Source organism: Ascaphus truei, chromosome 7 (assembly GCF_040206685.1).
Source record: "Ascaphus truei isolate aAscTru1 chromosome 7, aAscTru1.hap1, whole genome shotgun sequence".
NCBI classification, from domain to species: Eukaryota; Metazoa; Chordata; class Amphibia; order Anura; family Ascaphidae; genus Ascaphus; species Ascaphus truei.
This window is the reverse complement of record NC_134489.1, coordinates 42,544,391-42,564,538: the sequence shown is the minus strand read 5'-3', so window position 1 is coordinate 42,564,538 and position 20,148 is coordinate 42,544,391. Positions and strand designations below refer to the sequence as shown.

The window sequence follows — 20,148 nt, the reverse complement described above, 5'->3', positions numbered from 1 at the left end:
GTGTGCTGCGCTCCTTTCTGTGCCTGTATATAATCCTCCTGTGTGCAGCGCTCCTTTCTGTGCCTTTATATATAATCCTCCTGTGTGTAGCGCTCCTTTCTGTGCCTTTATATATAATCCTCCTGTGTGCAGCGCTCCTTTCTGTGCCTGTATATATAATCCTCCTGTGTGCAGCGCTCCTTTCTGTGCCTTTATATATAATCCTCCTGTGTGCTGCGCTCCTTTCTGTTCCTGTATATAATCCTCCTGTGTGCAGCGCTCCTTTCTGTGCCTGTATATAATCCTCCTGTGTGCAGCGCTCCTTTCTGTGCTTATATATAATCCTCCTGTGTGCAGCGCTCCTTTCTGTGCCTGTATATAATCCTCCTGTGTGCAGCGCTCCTTTCTGTGCCTTTATATATAATCCTCCTGTGTGTAGCGCTCCTTTCTGTGCCTTTATATATAATCCTCCTGTGTGCAGCGCTCCTTTCTGTGCCTGTATATAATCCTCCTGTGTGCAGCGCTCCTTTCTGTGCCTGTATATAATCCTCCTGTGTGCAGCACTCCTTTCTGTGCCTGTATATAATCCTCCTGTGTGCAGCGCTCCTTTCTGTGCCTGTATATAATTACTCCTGTGTGCAGCGCTCCTTTCTGTGCCTGTATATATAATCCTCCTGTGTGCAGCGCTCCTTTCTGTGCCTGTATATATAATCCTCCTGTGTGCAGCGCTCCTTTCTGTGCCTGTATATAATCCTCCTGTGTGCAGCTCTCCTTTCTGTGCTTATATATAATCCTCCTGTGTGTAGCGCTCCTTTCTGTGCCTGTATATAATCATCCTGTGTGCAGCGCTCCTTTCTGTGCCTGTATATAATCCTCCTGTGTGCAGCGCTCCTTTCTGTGCTTGTATATATAATCCTCCTGTGTGCAGCGCTCCTTTCTGTGCCGGTATATATAATCCTCCTGTGTGCAGCGCTCCTTTCTGTGCCTGTATATAATCCTCCTGTGTGCAGCGCTCCTTTCTGTGCCTGTATATAATCCTCCTTTGTGCAGCGCTCCTTTCTGTGTTAATATATAATCCTCCTGTGTGCAGCGCTCCTTTCTGTGCCTGTATATAATCCTCCTGTGTGCAGCGCTCCTTTCTGTGCCTGTATATATAATCCTCCTGTGTGCAGCGCTCCTTTCTGTGCCTGTATATAATCCTCCTGTGTGCAGCGCTCCTTTCTGTGTTAATATATAATCCTCCTGTGTGCAGCGCTCCTTTCTGTGTTTATATATAATCCTCCTGTGTGCAGCGCTCCTTTCTCTGCCTTTATATATAATCCTCCTGTGTGCAGCGCTCCTTTCTGTGCCTGTATATATAATCCTCCTGTGTGCAGCGCTCCTTTCTGTGCCTGTATATAATCCTCCTATGTGCAGCGCTCCTTTCTGTGTTAATATATAATCCTCCTGTGTGCAGCGCTCCTTTCTGTGCCGGTATATATAATCCTCCTGTGTGCAGCGCTCCTTTCTGTGCCTTTATATATAATCCTCCTGTGTGCAGCGCTCCTTTCTGTGCCTGTATATATAATCCTCCTGTGTGCAGCGCTCCTTTCTGTGCCTGTATATAATCCTCCTGTGTGCAGCGCTCCTTTCTGTGCCTTTATATATAATCCTCCTGTGTGCAGCGCTCCTTTCTGTGCCTGTATATATAATCCTCCTGTGTGCAGCGCTCCTTTCTGTGTTTATATATAATCCTCCTGTGTGCAGCGCTCCTTTCTGTGCCTGTATATAATCCTCCTGTGTGCAGCGCTCCTTTCTGTGCCTGTATATATAATCCTCCTGTGTGCAGCGCTCCTTTCTGTGCCTGTATATATAATCCTCCTGTGTGCAGCGCTCCTTTCTGTGTTTATATATAATCCTCCTGTGTGCAGCGCTCCTTTCTGTGCCTGTATATAATCCTCCTGTGTGCAGCGCTCCTTTCTGTGCCTGTATATATAATCCTCCTGTGTGCAGCGCTCCTTTCTGTGCCTGTATATATAATCCTCCTGTGTGCAGCGCTCCTTTCTGTGCCTTTATATATAATCCTCCTGTGTGCAGCGCTCCTTTCTGTGTTTATATATAATCCTCCTGTGTGCAGCGCTCCTTTCTGTGCCTGTATATATAATCCTCCTGTGTGCAGCGCTCCTTTCTGTGTTAATATATAATCCTCCTGTGTGCAGCGCTCCTTTCTGTGCCTTTATATATAATCCTCCTGTGTGCAGCGCTCCTTTCTGTGCCTTTATATATAATCCTCCTGTGTGCAGCGCTCCTTTCTGTGCCTTTATATATAATCCTCCTGTGTGCAGCGCTCCTTTCTGTGCCTGTATATAATCCTCCTGTGTGCAGCGCTCCTTTCTGTGCCTGTATATAATCCTCCTGTGTGCAGCACTCCTTTCTGTGCCTGTATATAATCCTCCTGTGTGCAGCGCTCCTTTCTGTGTTAATATATAATCCTCCTGTGTGCAGCGCTCCTTTCTGTGTTTATATATAATCCTCCTGTGTGCAGCGCTCCTTTCTGTGCCTTTATATATAATCCTCCTGTGTGCAGCGCTCCTTTCTGTGCCTGTATATATAATCCTCCTGTGTGCAGCGCTCCTTTCTGTGCCTGTATATAATCCTCCTATGTGCAGCGCTCCTTTCTGTGTTAATATATAATCCTCCTGTGTGCAGCGCTCCTTTCTGTGCCGGTATATATAATCCTCCTGTGTGCAGCGCTCCTTTCTGTGCCTTTATATATAATCCTCCTGTGTGCAGCGCTCCTTTCTGTGCCTGTATATATAATCCTCCTGTGTGCAGCGCTCCTTTCTGTGCCTGTATATAATCCTCCTGTGTGCAGCGCTCCTTTCTGTGTTTATATATAATCCTCCTGTGTGCAGCGCTCCTTTCTGTGCCTGTATATAATCCTCCTGTGTGCAGCGCTCCTTTCTGTGCCTGTATATATAATCCTCCTGTGTGCAGCGCTCCTTTCTGTGCCTGTATATATAATCCTCCTGTGTGCAGCGCTCCTTTCTGTGTTTATATATAATCCTCCTGTGTGCAGCGCTCCTTTCTGTGCCTGTATATATAATCCTCCTGTGTGCAGCGCTCCTTTCTGTGTTTATATATAATCCTCCTGTGTGCAGCGCTCCTTTCTGTGCCTGTATATAATCCTCCTGTGTGCAGCGCTCCTTTCTGTGCCTGTATATATAATCCTCCTGTGTGCAGCGCTCCTTTCTGTGCCTGTATATATAATCCTCCTGTGTGCAGCGCTCCTTTCTGTGTTTATATATAATCCTCCTGTGTGCAGCGCTCCTTTCTGTGCCTGTATATAATCCTCCTGTGTGCAGCGCTCCTTTCTGTGCCTGTATATATAATCCTCCTGTGTGCAGCGCTCCTTTCTGTGCCTTTATATATAATCCTCCTGTGTGCAGCTCTCCTTTCTGTGTTTATATATAATCCTCCTGTGTGCAGCGCTCCTTTCTGTGCCTGTATATATAATCCTCCTGTGTGCAGCGCTCCTTTCTGTGCCTTTATATATAATCCTCCTGTGTGCAGCGCTCCTTTCTGTGCCTTTATATATAATCCTCCTGTGTGTAGCGCTCCTTTCTGTGCCTTTATATATAATCCTCCTGTGTGCAGCGCTCCTTTCTGTGCCTTTATATATAATCCTCCTGTGTGCAGCGCTCCTTTCTGTGCCTGTATATAATCCTCCTGTGTGCAGCACTCCTTTCTGTGCCTGTATATAATCCTCCTGTGTGCAGCGCTCCTTTCTGTGCCTGTATATATAATCCTCCTGTGTGCAGCGCTCCTTTCTGTGTTTATATATAATCCTCCTGTGTGCAGCGCTCCTTTCTGTGCCTATATATAATCCTCCTGTGTGCAGCGCTCCTTTCTGTGCCTGTATATAATCCTCCTGTGTGCAGCGCTCCTTTCTGTGCCTGTATATAATCCTCCTGTGTGCAGCACTCCTTTCTGTGCCTGTATATAATCCTCCTGTGTGCAGCGCTCCTTTCTGTGCCTGTATATAATTACTCCTGTGTGCAGCGCTCCTTTCTGTGCCTGTATATAATCCTCCTGTGTGCAGCGCTCCTTTCTGTGTTAATATATAATCCTCCTGTGTGCAGCGCTCCTTTCTGTGCCTTATATATAATCCTCCTGTGTGCAGCTCTCCTTTCTGTGCCTTATATATAATCCTCCTGTGTGCAGCGCTCCTTTCTGTGCCTTTATATAATCCTCCTGTGTGCAGCGCCCCTTTCTGTGACTGTATATAATCCTCCTGTGTGCAGCGCTCCTTTCTGTGCCTGTATATAATCCTCCTGTGTGCAGCGCTCCTTTCTATGCCTGTATATAATCCTCCTATGTGCAGCGCTCCTTTCTGTGTTAATATATAATCCTCCTGTGTGCAGCGCTCCTTTCTGTGCCTTTATATATAATCCTCCTGTGTGCAGCGCTCCTTTCTGTGCCTTTATATATAATCCTCCTGTGTGCAGCGCTCCTTTCTGTGCCTGTATATATTATCCTCCTGTGTGCAGCGCTCCTTTCTGTGCCTTATTTATAATCCTCCTGTGTGCAGCGCTCCTTTCTGTGCCTGTATATATAATCCTCCTGTGTGCAGCGCTCCTTTCTGTGCCTGTATATATAATCCTCCTGTGTGCAGCGCTCCTTTCTGTGCTTGTATATAATCCTCCTGTGTGCAGCGCTCCTTTCTGTGCCTGTATATAATCCTCCTGTGTGCAGCGCTCCTTTCTGTGTTTATATATAATCCTCCTGTGTGCAGCGCTCCTTTCTGTGTTTATATATAATCCTCCTGTGTGCAGCGCTCCTTTCTGTGCCTGTATATAATCCTCCTGTGTGCAGCGCTCCTTTCTGTGCCTGTATATAATCCTCCTGTGTGCAGCGCTCCTTTCTGTGCCTGTATATAATCCTCCTGTGTGCAGCGCTCCTTTCTGTGCCTTTATATATAATCCTACTGTGTGCAGCGCTCCTTTCTGTGTTTATATATAATCCTCCTGTGTGCAGCGCTCCTTTCTGTGCCTTTATATATAATCCTCCTGTGTGCTGCGCTCCTTTCTGTGCCTGTATATAATCCTCCTGTGGGCAGCGCTCCTTTCTGTGCCTGTATATATAATCCTCCTGTGTGCAGCGCTCCTTTCTGTGCCTGTATATAATCCTCCTGTGTGCAGCGCTCCTTTCTGTGTTAATATATAATCCTCCTGTGTGCAGCGCTCCTTTCTGTGCCTGTATATAATCCTCCTGTGTGCAGCGCTCCTTTCTGTGCCTATATAATCCTCCTGTGTGCAGCGCTCCTTTCTGTGCCTTTATATATAATCCTCCTGTGTGCAGCGCTCCTTTCTGTGCCTTTATATATAATCCTCCTGTGTGCAGCGCTCCTTTCTGTGCCTGTATATATAATCCTCCTGTGTGCAGCGCTCCTTTCTGTGCCTGTATATAATCCTCCTGTGTGCAGCGCCCCTTTCTGTGGCTGTATATAATCCTCCTGTGTGCAGCGCTCCTTTCTGTGTTAATATATAATCCTCCTGTGTGCAGCGCTCCTTTCTGTGCCTTATTTATAATCCTCCTGTGTGCAGCGCTCCTTTCTGTGCCTGTATATAATCCTCCTGTGTGCAGCGCTCCTTTCTGTGCCTTATATTTAATCCTCCTGTGTGCAGCGCTCCTTTCTGTGCCTGTATATAATCCTCCTGTGTGCAGCGCTCCTTTCTGTGTTAATATATAATCCTCCTGTGTGCAGCGCTCCTTTCTGTGTTAATATATAATCCTCCTGTGTGCAGCGCTCCTTTCTGTGCCTTTATATATAATCCTCCTGTGTGCAGCGCTCCTTTCTGTGCCTGTATATAATCCTCCTGTGTGCAACGCTCCTTTCTGTGCCTGTATATATAATCCTCCTGTGTGCAGCGCTCCTTTCTGTGCCTGTATATATAATCCTCCTGTGTGCAGCGCTCCTTTCTGTGCCTGTATATATAATCCTCCTATGTGCAGCGCTCCTTTCTGTGCCTGTATATATAATCCTCCTGTGTGCAGCGCTCCTTTCTGTGCTTATATATAATCCTCCTGTGTGCAGCGCTCCTTTCTGTGTTAATATATAATCCTCCTGTGTGCAGCGCTCCTTTCTGTGCCTGTATATATAATCCTCCTGTGTGCAGCGCTCCTTTCTGTGCCTGTATATATAATCCTCCTGTGTGCAGCGCTCCTTTCTGTGCCAGTATATATAATCCTCCTATGTGCAGCGCTCCTTTCTGTGCTTGTATATAATCCTCCTGTGTGCAGCGCTCCTTTCTGTGTTAATATATAATCCTCCTGTGGGCAGCGCTCCTTTCTGTGTTAATATATAATCCTCCTGTGTGCAGCGCTCCTTTCTGTGCCTGTACAGTATATATAATCCTCCTGTGTGCAGCGCTCCTTTCTGTGCCTGTATATAATCCTCCTGTGTGCAGCGCTCCTTTCTGTGTTAATATATAATCCGCCTGTGTGCAGCGCTCCTTTCTGTGCCTGTACAGTATATATAATCCTCCTGTGTGCAGCGCTCCTTATAATCCTCCTGTGTGCAGCGCTCCTTTCTGTGCCTGTATATATAATCCTCCTGTGTGCAGCACTCCTTTCTGTGCCTTTATATATAATCCTCCTGTGTGCAGCGCTCCTTTCTGTGCCTGTATATAATCCTCCTGTGTGCAGCGCTCCTTTCTGTGCCTGTATATATAATCCTCCTGTGTGCAGCGCTCCTTTCTGTGCCTGTATATAATCCTCCTGTGTGCAGCGCTCCTTTCTGTGTTTATATATAATCCTCCTGTGTGCAGCGCTCCTTTCTGTGCCTGTATATAATCCTCCTGTGTGCAGCGCTCCTTTCTGTGTTTATATATAATCCTCCTGTGTGCAGCGCTCCTTTCTGTGCCTGTATATAATCCTCCTGTGTGCAGCGCTCCTTTCTGTGCCTGTATATATAATCCTCCTGTGTGCAGCGCTCCTTTCTGTGCCTGTATATAATCCTCCTGTGTGCAGCGCTCCTTTCTGTGTTTATATATAATTCTCCTGTGTGCAGCGCTCCTTTCTGTGCCTGTATATAATCCTCCTGTGTGCAGCGCTCCTTTCTGTGCTTATATATAATTCTCCTGTGTGCAGCGCTCCTTTCTGTGCCTTATTTATAATCCTCCTGTGTGCAGCGCTCCTTTCTGTGTTTATATATAATCCTCCTGTGTGCAGCGCTCCTTTCTGTGCCTGTATATAATCCTCCTGTGTGCAGCGCTCCTTTCTGTGCCTGTATATAATCCTCCTGTGTGCAGCGCTCCTTTCTGTGTTTATATATAATCCTCCTGTGTGCAGCGCTCCTTTCTGTGCCTGTATATAATCCTCCTGTGTGCAGCGCTCCTTTCTGTGCCTGTATATATAATCCTCCTGTGTGCAGCGCTCCTTTCTGTGCCTGTATATAATCCTCCTGTGTGCAGCGCTCCTTTCTGTGCCTGTATATATAATCCTCCTGTGTGCAGCGCTCCTTTCTGTGCCTGTATATATAATCCTCCTGTGTGCAGCGCTCCTTTCTGTGCCTGTATATATAATCCTCCTGTGTGCAGCGCTCCTTTCTGTGCTTATATATAATCCTCCTGTGTGCAGCGCTCCTTTCTGTGTTTATATATAATCCTCCTGTGTGCAGCGCTCCTTTCTGTGCCTTTATATATAATCCTCCTGTGTGCAGCGCTCCTTTCTGTGCCTGTATATAATCCTCCTGTGTGCAGCTCTCCTTTCTGTGCCTTTATATATAATCCTCCTGTGTGCAGCGCTCCTTTCTGTGCCTGTATATAATCCTCCTGTGTGCAGCGCTCCTTTCTGTGCTTATATATAATCCTCCTGTGTGCAGCGCTCCTTTCTGTGCTTATATATAATCCTCCTGTGTGCAGCGCTCCTTTCTGTGCCTGTATATAATCCTCCTGTGTGCAGCGCTCCTTTCTGTGTTAATATATAATCCTCCTGTGTGCAGCGCTCCTTTCTGTGCCTGTATATAATCCTCCTGTGTGCAGCGCTCCTTTCTGTGCCTGTATATATAATCCTCCTGTGTGCAGCGCTCCTTTCTGTGTTTATATATAATCCTCCTGTGTGCAGCGCTCCTTTCTGTGCCTGTATATAATCCTCCTGTGTGCAGCGCTCCTTTCTGTGTTTATATATAATCCTCCTGTGTGCAGCGCTCCTTTCTGTGCCTGTATATATAATCCTCCTGTGTGCAGCGCTCCTTTCTGTGCCTGTATATAATCCTCCTGTGTGCAGCGCTCCTTTCTGTGCCTGTATATAATCCTCCTGTGTGCAGCACTCCTTTCTGTGCCTGTATATAATCCTCCTGTGTGCAGCGCTCCTTTCTGTGCCTGTATATAATCCTCCTGTGTGCAGCGCTCCTTTCTGTGCCTTTATATATAATCCTCCTGTGTGCAGCGCTCCTTTCTGTGCCTTTATATATAATCCTCCGGTGTGCAGCGCTCCTTTCTGTGCCTTTATATATAATCCTCCTGTGTGCAGCGCTCCTTTCTGTGCCTTTATATATAATCCTCCTGTGTGCAGCGCTCCTTTCTGTGCCTGTATATAATCCTCCTGTGTGCAGCGCTCCTTTCTGTGCTTATATATAATCCTCCTGTGTGCAGCGCTCCTTTCTGTGCTTATATATAATCCTCCTGTGTGCAGCGCTCCTTTCTGTGCCTGTATATAATCCTCCTGTGTGCAGCGCTCCTTTCTGTGTTAATATATAATCCTCCTGTGTGCAGCGCTCCTTTCTGTGCCTGTATATAATCCTCCTGTGTGCAGCGCTCCTTTCTGTGCCTGTATATATAATCCTCCTGTGTGCAGCGCTCCTTTCTGTGTTTATATATAATCCTCCTGTGTGCAGCGCTCCTTTCTGTGCCTGTATATAATCCTCCTGTGTGCAGCGCTCCTTTCTGTGTTTATATATAATCCTCCTGTGTGCAGCGCTCCTTTCTGTGCCTGTATATATAATCCTCCTGTGTGCAGCGCTCCTTTCTGTGCCTGTATATAATCCTCCTGTGTGCAGCGCTCCTTTCTGTGCCTGTATATAATCCTCCTGTGTGCAGCGCTCCTTTCTGTGCCTGTATATAATCCTCCTGTGTGCAGCGCTCCTTTCTGTGCCTGTATATAATCCTCCTGTGTGCAGCGCTCCTTTCTGTGCTTATATATAATCCTCCTGTGTGCAGCGCTCCTTTCTGTGCCTTTATATATAATCCTCCTGTGTGCAGCGCTCCTTTCTGTGCCTGTATATAATCCTCCTGTGTGCAGCGCTCCTTTCTGTGCTTGTATATAATCTTCCTTTGTGCAGCGCTCCTTTCTGTGCCTGTATATATAATCCTCCTGTGTGCAGCGCTCCTTTCTGTGCCTTATATATAATCCTCCTGTGTGCAGCGCTCCTTTCTGTGCCTGTATATATAATCCTCCTGTGTGCAGCGCCCCTTTCTGTGCCTTATATATAATCCTCCTGTGTGCAGTGCTCCTTTCTGTGCCTTTATATATAATCCTCCTGTGTGCAGCGCTCCTTTCTGTGCCGGTATATATAATCCTCCTGTGTGTAGCGCTCCTTTCTGTGCCTGTATATATAATCCTCCTGTGTGCAGCGCTCCTTTCTGTGCCTGTATATATAATCCTCCTGTGTGTAGCGCTCCTTTCTGTGCTTGTATATAATCCTCCTGTGTGCAGCGCTCCTTTCTGTGCCTGTATATATAATCCTCCTGTGTGAAGCGCTCCTTTCTGTGCTTGTATATAATCCTCCTGTGTGCAGCGCTCCTTTCTGTGCCTGTATATAATCCTCCTGTGTGCAGCGCTCCTTTCTGTGCCTTTATATATAATCCTCCTGTGTGCAGCGCTCCTTTCTGTGTTAATATATAATCCTCCTGTGTGCAGCGCTCCTTTCTGTGTTAATATATAATCCTCCTGTGTGCAGCGCTCCTTTCTGTGCCTGTATATATAATCCTCCTGTGTGAAGCGCTCCTTTCTGTGCTTGTATATAATCCTCCTGTGGGCAGCGCTCCTTTCTGTGCCTGTATATATAATCCTCCTGTGTGAAGCGCTCCTTTCTGTGCCTGTATATAATCCTCCTGTGTGCAGCGCTCCTTTCTGTGCCTGTATATAATCCTCCTGTGTGCAGCGCTCCTTTCTGTGCCTTTATATATAATCCTCCTGTGTGCAGCGCTCCTTTCTGTGTTAATATATAATCCTCCTGTGTGCAGCGCTCCTTTCTGTGCCTGTATATATAATCCTCCTGTGTGCAGCTCTCCTTTGTGTTAATATATAGTCCTCCTGTGTGCAGCGCTCCTTTCTGTGCCTGTATATAATCCTCCTGTGTGCAGCGCTCCTTTCTGTGCCTGTATATATAATCCTCCTGTGTGCAGCGCTCCTTTCTGTGTTAATATATAGTCCTCCTGTGTGCAGCGCTCCTTTCTGTGCCTTTATATATAATCCTCCTGTGTGCAGCGCTCCTTTCTGTGCCTGTATATAATCCTCCTGTGTGCAGCGCTCCTTTCTGTGTTAATATATAATCCTCCTGTGTGCAGCGCTCCTTTCTGTGCCTTTATATATAATCCTCCTGTGTGCAGCGCTCTTTTCTGTGCCTGTATATATAATCCTCCTGTGTGCAGCACTCCTTTCTGTGCCTTATATATAATCCTCCTGTGTGCAGCGCTCCTTTCTGTGCCTTTATATATAATCCTCCTGTGTGCAGCGCTCCTTTCTGTGCCTGTATATAATCCTCCTGTGTGCAGCGCTCCTTTCTGTGCCGGTATATATAATCCTCCTGTGTGCAGCGCTCCTTTTTGTGCCGGTATATATAATCCTCCTGTGTGCAGCGCTCCTTTCTGTGCCTGTACAGTATATATAATCCTCCTGTGTGCAGCGCTCCTTTCTGTGCTTGTATATAATCCTCCTGTGTGCAGCGCTCCTTTCTGTGCTTGTATATAATCCTCCTGTTTGCAGCGCTCCTTTCTGTGCCTGTATATATAATCCTCCTGTGTGCAGCGCTCCTTTCTGTGCCTGTATATATAATCCTCCTGTGTGCAGCGCTCCTTTCTGTGCCTGTATATATAATCCTCCTGTGTGCAGCGCTCCTTTCTGTGCCTGTATATATAAACCTACTGTGTGCAGCGCTCCTTTCTGTGCCTGTATATATAATCCTACTGTGTGCAGCGCTCCTTTCTGTGCCTTTATATATAATCCTCCTGTGTGCAGCGCTCCTTTCTGTGCCTTTATATATAATCCTCCTGTGTGCAGCGCTCCTTTCTGTGCCTGTATATATAATCCTCCTGTGTGCAGCGCTCCTTTCTGTGCCTTTATATATAATCCTCCTGTGTGCAGCTCTCCTTTCTGTGTTTATATATAATCCTCCTGTGTGCAGCGCTCCTTTCTGTGCCTGTACAGTATATATAATCCTCCTGTGTGCAGCGCTCCTTTCTGTGCTTGTATATAATCCTCCTGTGTGCAGCGCTCCTTTCTGTGCCTGTATATAATCCTCCTGTGTGCAGCGCTCCTTTCTGTGCTTGTATATAATCCTCCTGTGTGCAGCGCTCCTTTCTGTGCCTGTATATATAAACCTCCTGTGTGCAGCGCTCCTTTCTGTGCCTTTATATATAATCCTCCTGTGTGCAGCGCTCCTTTCTGTGCCTGTATATATAATCCTACTGTGTGCAGCGCTCCTTTCTGTGCCTTTATATATAATCCTCCTGTGTGCAGCGCTCCTTTCTGTGCCTTTATATATAATCCTCCTGTGTGCAGCGCTCCTTTCTGTGCCTGTATATAATCCTCCTGTGTGCAGCGCTCCTTTCTGTGCCTGTATATAATCCTCCTGTGTGCAGCGCTCCTTTCTCACAAATCCTACAGAAGTTTGTCAGGCTTTGGCTAAAATCTTTCAGCCTTTGTCTGACCTCATCTAATGTGTCTCTCTCTCCTCCCCTCCTCTCATTTCACCCCTCCTTTTCTCCTCTCCTTTTCTCCTCTCCTCGCCTCTCTTTTTCTCCTCTCCTCTCCTTTTCTCCTCGCTTCTCCTCTCCTTTTCTCCTCGCCTCTCCTTTTCTCCTCGCCTCTCCTCTCCTTTTCTCCTCGCCTCTCCTTTTCTCCTCGCCTCTCCTCTCCTTTTCTCCTCGCTTCTCCTCTCCTTTTCTCCTCGCCTCTCCTTTTCTCCTCGCCTCTCCTTTTCTCCTCGCCTCTCCTGTCCTTTTCTCCTCGCCTCTCCTCTCCGCCTCTCCTCGCCTCTCCTCTCCGCCTCTCCTCTCCTCCTCGCCTCTCCTCTCCTTTTCTCCTCGCCTCTCCTCTCCTTTTCTCCTCGCCTCTCCTCTCCGCCTCTCCTCGCCTCTCCTCTCCGCCTCTCCTCGCCTCTCCTCTCCGCCTCTCCTCTCCTCCTCGCCTCTCCTCTCCTTTTCTCCTCGCTTCTCCTCTCCTTTTCTCCTCGCCTCTCCTTTTCTCCTCGCCTCTCCTCTCCTTTTCTCCTCGCTTCTCCTCTCCTTTTCTCCTCGCCTCTCCTTTTCTCCTCGCCTCTCCTCTCCTTTTCTCCTCGCCTCTCCTCTCCGCCTCTCCTCGCCTCTCCTCTCCGCCTCTCCTCGCCTCTCCTCTCCGCCTCTCCTCTCCTCCTCGCCTCTCCTCTCCTTTTCTCCTCGCCTCTCCTCTCCTTTTCTCCTCGCCTCTCCTCTCCTTTTCTCCTCTCCTCTCTTTCCCACCTTGTGCTCTCTGTCTCTCAGAACAAAGACCTGAAGAGCCGCCTGGCCAGCTCAGAGGGGCAGCAGAAGCCAAATGCCAATGTTCCCCAGCTGGAAGCCCGTCTGCAGGAGATACAGGACAGGCTGCAGGTGGAGGAGAGGTACCTGCTCGCCAAGCTTGGGAGTGGATTAACTCTTTCACTGCAGTGTTTTGTACATTGCAGTACTGGCATATTTGGCAGCAAGAGGTTAATTAAAATAAAAGTACCTGAAATTTAAGAGGAAAACAGGACATTTTTCCATACTTAAATTCTACAAAACTTTTTTTATATTCCTTAGAAACTGCAGTTTAATAAAAAATATAGAGATAGAGCTCCTCTCTCTCCCCCCCTCCCTCTCTCTCTCTCTCCCCCCCCTCCCTCTCTCCCCCCCTCCCTCTCTCCCCCCCTCCCTCTCTCCCCCCTCCCTCTCTCCCCCCCCCTCCCTCTCTCTCCCCCTCCCTCTCTCTCCCCCTCCCTCTCTCTCCCCCTCCCTCTCTCTCCCCCTCCCTCTCTCTCCCCCTCCCTCTCTCTCCCCCTCCCTCTCTCCCCCCCTCCCTCTCTCCCCCCCCTCCCTCTCTCCCCCCCTCCCTCTCTCTCCCCCCCTCCCTCTCTCTCCCCCCTCCCTCTCTCTCCCCCCCTCCCTCTCTCTCCCCCCCTCCCTCTCTCTCCCCCCCTCCCTCTCTCTCCCCCCCTCCCTCTCTCTCCCCCCCTCCCTCTCTCTCCCCCCCTCCCTCTCTCTCCCCCTCTCCCCCTCTCTCTCCCCCTCTCCCCCTCTCTCTCCCCCTCTCCCCCTCTCTCTCCCCCTCTCCCCCTCTCTCTCCCCCTCTCCCCCTCTCTCTCCCCCTCTCCCCCTCTCTCTCCCCCTCTCCTATCCCTTTTATTATCCATGAAAACAAGGTCCTAGAGATTGCCCCTTTTTCCGACCGTGCTCCCTGGTTACATGACCCTGGGCGGTTCTATAAGCGCGTACGCTGCTCGCTGCCCCGGTACACTTTGCGCGCACCTCGTGGCCCCCCCGCAGAACTTCCTGCCCATTGTGTGTTTCAGGGAGAAGACTGGACTGCTGTCTTCCAACCGCAAGCTGGAGCGGAAACTCAAGGAGCTGAGCATCCAACTGGAGGATGAACGGCTGCAAGTCAATGACCAGAGGGACCAGGTAACCTGGACTTACCCTGTGACCCGAAACAGAGATTGGGGAACCTTCTCACTATGACTAACCTCACGGACTGCCCCACACCTCCCGCAATGCCCTTCCCCTCAATACCCCACTGGCACCCTCTCTCACTGACTGCCCCACACCTCCCGCAATGCCCTTTCCCTCAATACCCCACTGGCACCCTCTCTCACTGACTGCCCACACCTCCCGCAATGCCCTTCCCCTCAATACCCCACTGGCACCCTCTCTCACTGACTGCCCCACACCTCCCGCAATGCCCTTCCCCTCAATACCCCACTGGCACCCTCTCTCACTGCCCCACACCTCCCGCAGTGCCCTTCCCCCTCAATACCCCACTGGCACCCTCTCTCACTGACTGCCCCACACCTCCCGCAGTGCCCTTCCCCTCAATACCCCACTGGCACCCTCTCTCACTGACTGCCCCACACCTCCCGCAGTACCCTTCCCCTCAATACCCCACTGGCACCCTCTCTCACTGACTGCCCCACACCCCCTGCAATGCCCTTCCCCTCAATACCCCACTGGCACCCTCTCTCACTGACTGCCCCACACCTCCCGTAATGCCCTTCCCCCCAATACCCCACTGGCACCCTCTCTCACTGACTGCCCCACACCTCCCGTAATGCCCTTCCCCCCAATACCCCACTGGCACCCTCTCTCACTGACTGCCCCACACCTCCCGCAATGCCCTTCCCCTCAATACCCCACTGACACCCTCTCTCACTGACAGCCCCACTCCTCCTGCAATGCCCTTCCCCTCAATACCCCACTGGCACCCTCTCTCACTGACTGCCTGTGGCAGGACGGCCTGTAGCCGAGGTCAGGGAACAGTCACACGTATAGTTTCAGGATAAATAAAAACGTTCAGTGGCTTTATTTCTCCACAGTAACATAACATGCGGGTACACTGTCCCTTTAACAAAATAAATCCTGCTCCACTTTGGGAGAAAAACTGACTAATAACACAGCAGACCTATCTAGCAGGCTGGCTGGCTGGCTAAACCAGTACCAAACCATAAGGGTACTTTAAGCAGTCAGTAAACAAATGAATAATCCTTACTTTAGTTGAAGTAGTCTTTGGTGAAATCCCTCTGGCTAAGGGCTCACGCAGCAGTGTGCTTCTCTCGCTCGCTCGCTCGCTCTCTCGCGCTCGCTCTCTCGCGCTCGCTCTCGCTCTCTCAGGTGTCAGCTAAAGAGTTCTGATTTCCTAACTTCCACCGGAGTTAACCCTTATGAGTGCTAGATGAAGCACTGACCTATGTCTCCCAGGCGTAACTGATAGGAGTTGACTTCACTCTGTCACACTGCCCCACACCTCCTGTAATGCCCTTCCCCTCAATACTCCACTGGCACCCTCTCTCACTGACTGCCCCACACCTCCCGCAGTGCCCTTCCCCTCAATACCCCACTGGCACCCTCTCTCACTGACTGCCCCACACCTCTGTTACGAAGCAGATGGGTATCTCCGCTGGCTGATACTATACACCTCATACACTGACCTTGACCCCTTGCATACGTCCTTTTTACCATAACACCCTCCGTTAGATTGTAAGCTCTTCGGGGCAGGGACTCATGTATGAAGCGCTTATTCCCATTCCGTGTTGTATGATTGTCACGTGTGTTACTGTGAGAAAACTCCCATGAGCACAGAATGTGGCGTTTCCCCGACAAGTTCTACCAAACCCTGATAACATGTTAAACGATGTGAAACACTGATGCGTGTGTTACCGCCGCCGCCTGGCTCCTGTTTCACTGCTGCCAGTGTTTGCCATTCACCTGTGCGCTCCGGTCTGATGATTTTGCTCGCTGTGCTCCCCAGTTGAACCTGCGGGTTAAGGCTCTGAAGAGGCAGCTGGACGAGGCGGAGGAGGAAATCGAGCGACTGGAGGGTCTGAGGAAGAAAGCTGTGCGGGAGATGGAGGAGCAGCACGAGATCAACGATCAGCTGCAGTCTCGGATCAAATCCATGGAGAAGGAGTCCCGGTAGGTGTGAAGCATGGGGGGGTGTTTAGAGAAGATGCAGGTGCCTCTGTGAATCCCAGATTGGACGTCTGCATTGTAATCCGTTCCTTTTATTAACTCCCTGCATCCTGGTCTCTGACCGGGAAGGGGTTAACGGATACCTGCTGGGGTCGTCCTGTCTGGACGTCGCCCCTTTGCTCGTTCCTGGGTAAGATTAAGTCCTCGGCTCTCAGGAAAAGGAACATGTGGGAGCAGAATTATCCTTCCTGACCTCAGCGGGCGTCCTGCACCGTTACATACAAACCGTTTAGTAACATTTCACACTTACAGAAGGGCCAGCGATGAGACACGGTGGCTGTGGGTGGGAGGATTGTGTTATCCTGTATGTGTGACACTGGGTGGGAGGATTGTGTTATCCTGTATGTGTGACACTGGGTAGGAGGATTGTGTTATCCTGTGTGTGTGACACTGGGTAGGAGGATTGTGTTATCCTGTGTGTGTGACACTGGGTAGGAGGATTGTGTTATCCTGTATGTGTGACACTGGGTAGGAGGATTGTGTTATCCTGTGTGTGTGTGACACTGAGTAGGAGGATTGTGTGACACTGGTAGGAGGATTGTGTTATCCTGTGTGTGTGACACTGGGTAGGAGGATTGTGTTATCCTGTATGTGTGACACTGGGTAGGAGGATTGTGTTATCCTGTGTGTGTGTGACACTGGATAGGAGGATTGTGTTATCCTGTGTGACACTGGTAGGAGGATTGTGTTATCCTGTATGTGTGACACTGGGTAGGAGGATTGTGTTATCCTGTGTGTGTGACACTGGGTAGGAGGATTGTGCCACTCTGTGTGTGATCAGGTTTCTGTGTAACACTGCATTGTCTGCGCTTGAAAAGGAACAGGGGCAGAGTGAAGGTGTGAATATTCACACACACACTACTCTGACCTGAATTCCCCGCAGCAGGGCGCAGAACACAGGCAGCCATCTCTCTCTGACAGTCTGAGTCTCCCACGGGTAACTTCCTATAACCTCCCCTGTGAGAGACGGGAAATCGCACCCTGGCCTGAGCATCTCGCAGCAATGTAGCAGGGCACCTCCTGAGCGCCAATACTGCGTCAAAGATGAACCATTTCATTGTACAGACTACGTAACGATAGAGGGTTTTGTTTCATGCCTTGACCCTGAGATGATGAACCTGCCTGCGTGTTAATTGCAAACCCCAATAAAGCAGGCTCCCCTGGTCTGCCTGCAAATCCGTGGCCTCCATCACAATACATGGGTGACCTGTTTATTACATGCAGCCAAACTCAGCGTTCGAATTACAAAGCACTTTACGTTTGGAAGGGGCTGTGTGAAGACACAATGTTAGCAGCTGGGTTGGTCCTGGTGACGTGTAGGTTATTTAACATGCTAGTGGGCCAAGAGGCGAGTTCATTGATGTAATGGCTTGTGCAGAGGCTTACACACACACAGTACACGCTACACGCTTACTCTTATCGGCACATTAACACGTATAGCAACCCGCAAGGAAACTCTTAGCAGCTGTGTCCGTGTCTCTCCCACGCAGGCGTAAGAATGTCCGCCCCACCGCAGACGAAGATCTGAGTTCGGACGGAGAGTTTGAAGGCGCGTACGACCCTACGTCCATCACCTCGCTGCTAACGGAGAGTAATCTGCAGACCAGCTCCTGCTGAGGACCCCCGTGTCACCCCGCGCCAGGGGTCAGGGAGGGGGTCGTGCATCTTCTGGCCCCGATTTTTGGAGGCGCTTTATGCTTGCTGCCGGGATCCAAATAAACCACCCGCGACCCCGGCTACCACCGGAAACGTCGGTAAAATCCACGAGTGTTTGATGCATTTAACCCCTTCAGCGTTGCTGGCCAACGCGCTTCAGACGCCTCCCCAGTGATGAGGGGTTTCCTGTGAACGCCAACTGCAGAACGTTTCACGAAGAGAGAGCTCGTAGTCCTTGCGCGCTGGGTGCAAGTCTTCGCTGGTGGGGGTCATTGGAAAGCCAGTGACCCCTTCTGCTGATGACCTCTCCCCCGTGGATTGTGCTTATAAATGCCCTACAAAGTGGAGATCCGCTGGACACGCGTGTGGAAGACGGCGTTGCGCATTTGACGGTCACGCTCCCTCCCGGTCCCAGGGGGATGGATGTGACCGTGAAGCGGTTTGCTGCCTTTCTCTGAGGGAGGGGGTTATATTCTGCTGTAAGGACTGACCAGCAGGGAACTCCTGCACCTCTCGCTCTGTAATCTGGTTGGAGGAAGGCGTCGCTGGGGAAGATGGAAGTTTCTGGGTGTAGCACAGAAAGGGGAAGTATCACTGCGGATGGTATAAATATGCAATGCTGCTTAATCACTTGGGACGTTCCCAGCAATACAGTCCGGTCTGCTTTGGGTGCTGACCAGTTCTTTAACCCCTGCAGGCCCCACTCACGGTGTCCAGCTCCGGTGCAATCGATTTTAAAGTTTAGCCTAAAAGATGCCGTTTTATACCGGTGGAGGTGATTGTCTTTACATTTGGTCAGTAAATGGTTTATAAACACATCAGCAGATACCGCAGGGCTCCGTTAGAATCATAATGTACAGCTACCAGATCCGTGTGTCTCAGCCAGGGTCCCGCGCACCCCGGGGAAATCACTGTGCAGACTGCTCAGCTGGAGGCTGAGATCTGATTCTACTCGCTCTCACTCAGCCTGGCGGCGAGGAGAGGCAGGTGTCTGTCTCTCTCTGTCTCTCTCTCTGTGTGTCTGTGTCTGCACGAGATGGGTTCTGGGAAGTCTGATAAGCCGAAGACCCCCCCGAGCTTGTAAAAACCCTCCGGGGGTGCTGCACCAAAAACGGTCCTGGAAATGTTCCTGTCCTGACTGTAATGTGGCCAGAGATTTTCCTTTTTAGAAAATGTGAAATTCGCAGAGATATAGAATTTCCAGGCGCTGGTTAATAATTGTGACGGTAACAATATCGCTCATTTTCTGTGGGGTGGGGGCGGGAGAGACCACTCAAGGCCTTTTCTGGGATACAATAAGGTGCTGTTTATAGTTTGGGATTCCGTCAGTGCCACTCTCACACCTCCTTGGCCTGAACCTCTGTTTGGGGCTCCTAACTGCACGAAGGGCCTTCCGCGCGTCAATTACAGCTGTATATTGCTTTGCTTATAAAGTGCAAATATCCATTACTTGGCGCTTAGAACAGACATGCTTCCCGTATAATACAGAATACTTTGCTTATTCAGATACGCACTGTTTCACATATATAATACTGTCCCTCACGTGTATAATAAAGATTTGCACACTTCTCTGGTGGTGAAGTAGTTAATCTATCGTAATCAGAAGCACCTCCGTAGTAAGTGCAGAAAGCCCGCACCTGCTAATCCACGAGTGGGCAACTCCAGTCCTCAAGGACCACTAACAGGTCAGGTTTTCAGGATATCCCTGCTTCAGCACAGGTAATGCAGTCAAAGGTTGAGCCACTTATGCTGAAGCAGGGATATCCTGAAAACTTGACCTGTTGGTGGCCCTTGAGCACTGGTCTTGCTCACCCCTGGTGTAATGTATGATAAATTACACACATTATATACACAATACGTGTGCGTGTTGATGCTGGCAGCAATGCAGACGCAGGACAGTCGGCTCCTGAAATCCTCTCGCCCCATGTTTTTGTAATGATAAAGGAGAGGGGCACATTCCTTTAGCAGGGTAGGGTCTGCGGCCCCCTCCCGGTACACAGTGGTACACAGCGTGAGGGGGAGGACACTTCTTGCAGAGATATCTCACACCTCACTCAGGAATGTAACAAATGGCCAACTTCAGGCTTTTCTAAATGTGTTTTTTTTTTTACACCAAGAAAGCGTGTGACAGGGTGATATATATTACATGATGTACAGGTGACTACGAAGAGCTAAATATTATATCGTGTATGGAGAGTGATTTATTTGTATATTGGTATATATAATTTTATATCTGATTTGGGATCTTTTTATCTCTGCCTGTACCTGTTTTCTTACTGATCTTGTATAAATTCTGTTAAATCCAGAGCAGTTAATAAACTCCGCTGATTTGTAACGGTCTCACCCCTCCTTTGTTCTGCTGATGGGAAAACTTATTATTATTAGATCCGTTTTCTCTGCCGTCGGAGCTCAGCAGGAAACGCGGCGCATTCTGCGCAATCTCTTCTTTTCCTCAGACGTATCTCCGTTCCTGGAGGTGATTTGCGATCCTGCGGACGTAGAAGGACTAACAATCTAGTTTCTCGTGTCTGAGGATTAAGGGGAGAAAATGATTTGCAAAAGTTACTGGGCTTCA

At 49.4% G+C, this 20,148-nt stretch overlaps 1 protein-coding gene across 5 annotated transcripts in view; it reads left to right on the top strand.

The window, feature by feature from the left end:
• Positions 1-19,908, top strand: part of CGN (cingulin) — a 58,732-nt gene extending 38,824 nt beyond the window's left edge. For all 5 annotated transcript variants that reach the window (XM_075608040.1, XM_075608035.1, XM_075608039.1 and 2 more), the window contains 4 exons: positions 12,702-12,820; positions 13,748-13,856; positions 15,697-15,860; positions 17,408-19,908. In XM_075608040.1, the coding sequence (XP_075464155.1) occupies positions 12,702-12,820; positions 13,748-13,856; positions 15,697-15,860; positions 17,408-17,534 (519 nt within the window). In that variant the 3' untranslated portion in view covers positions 17,535-19,908. The remainder of the gene's footprint in view (positions 1-12,701; positions 12,821-13,747; positions 13,857-15,696; positions 15,861-17,407) is intronic.
• Positions 19,909-20,148: the final 240 nt, after the last annotated feature.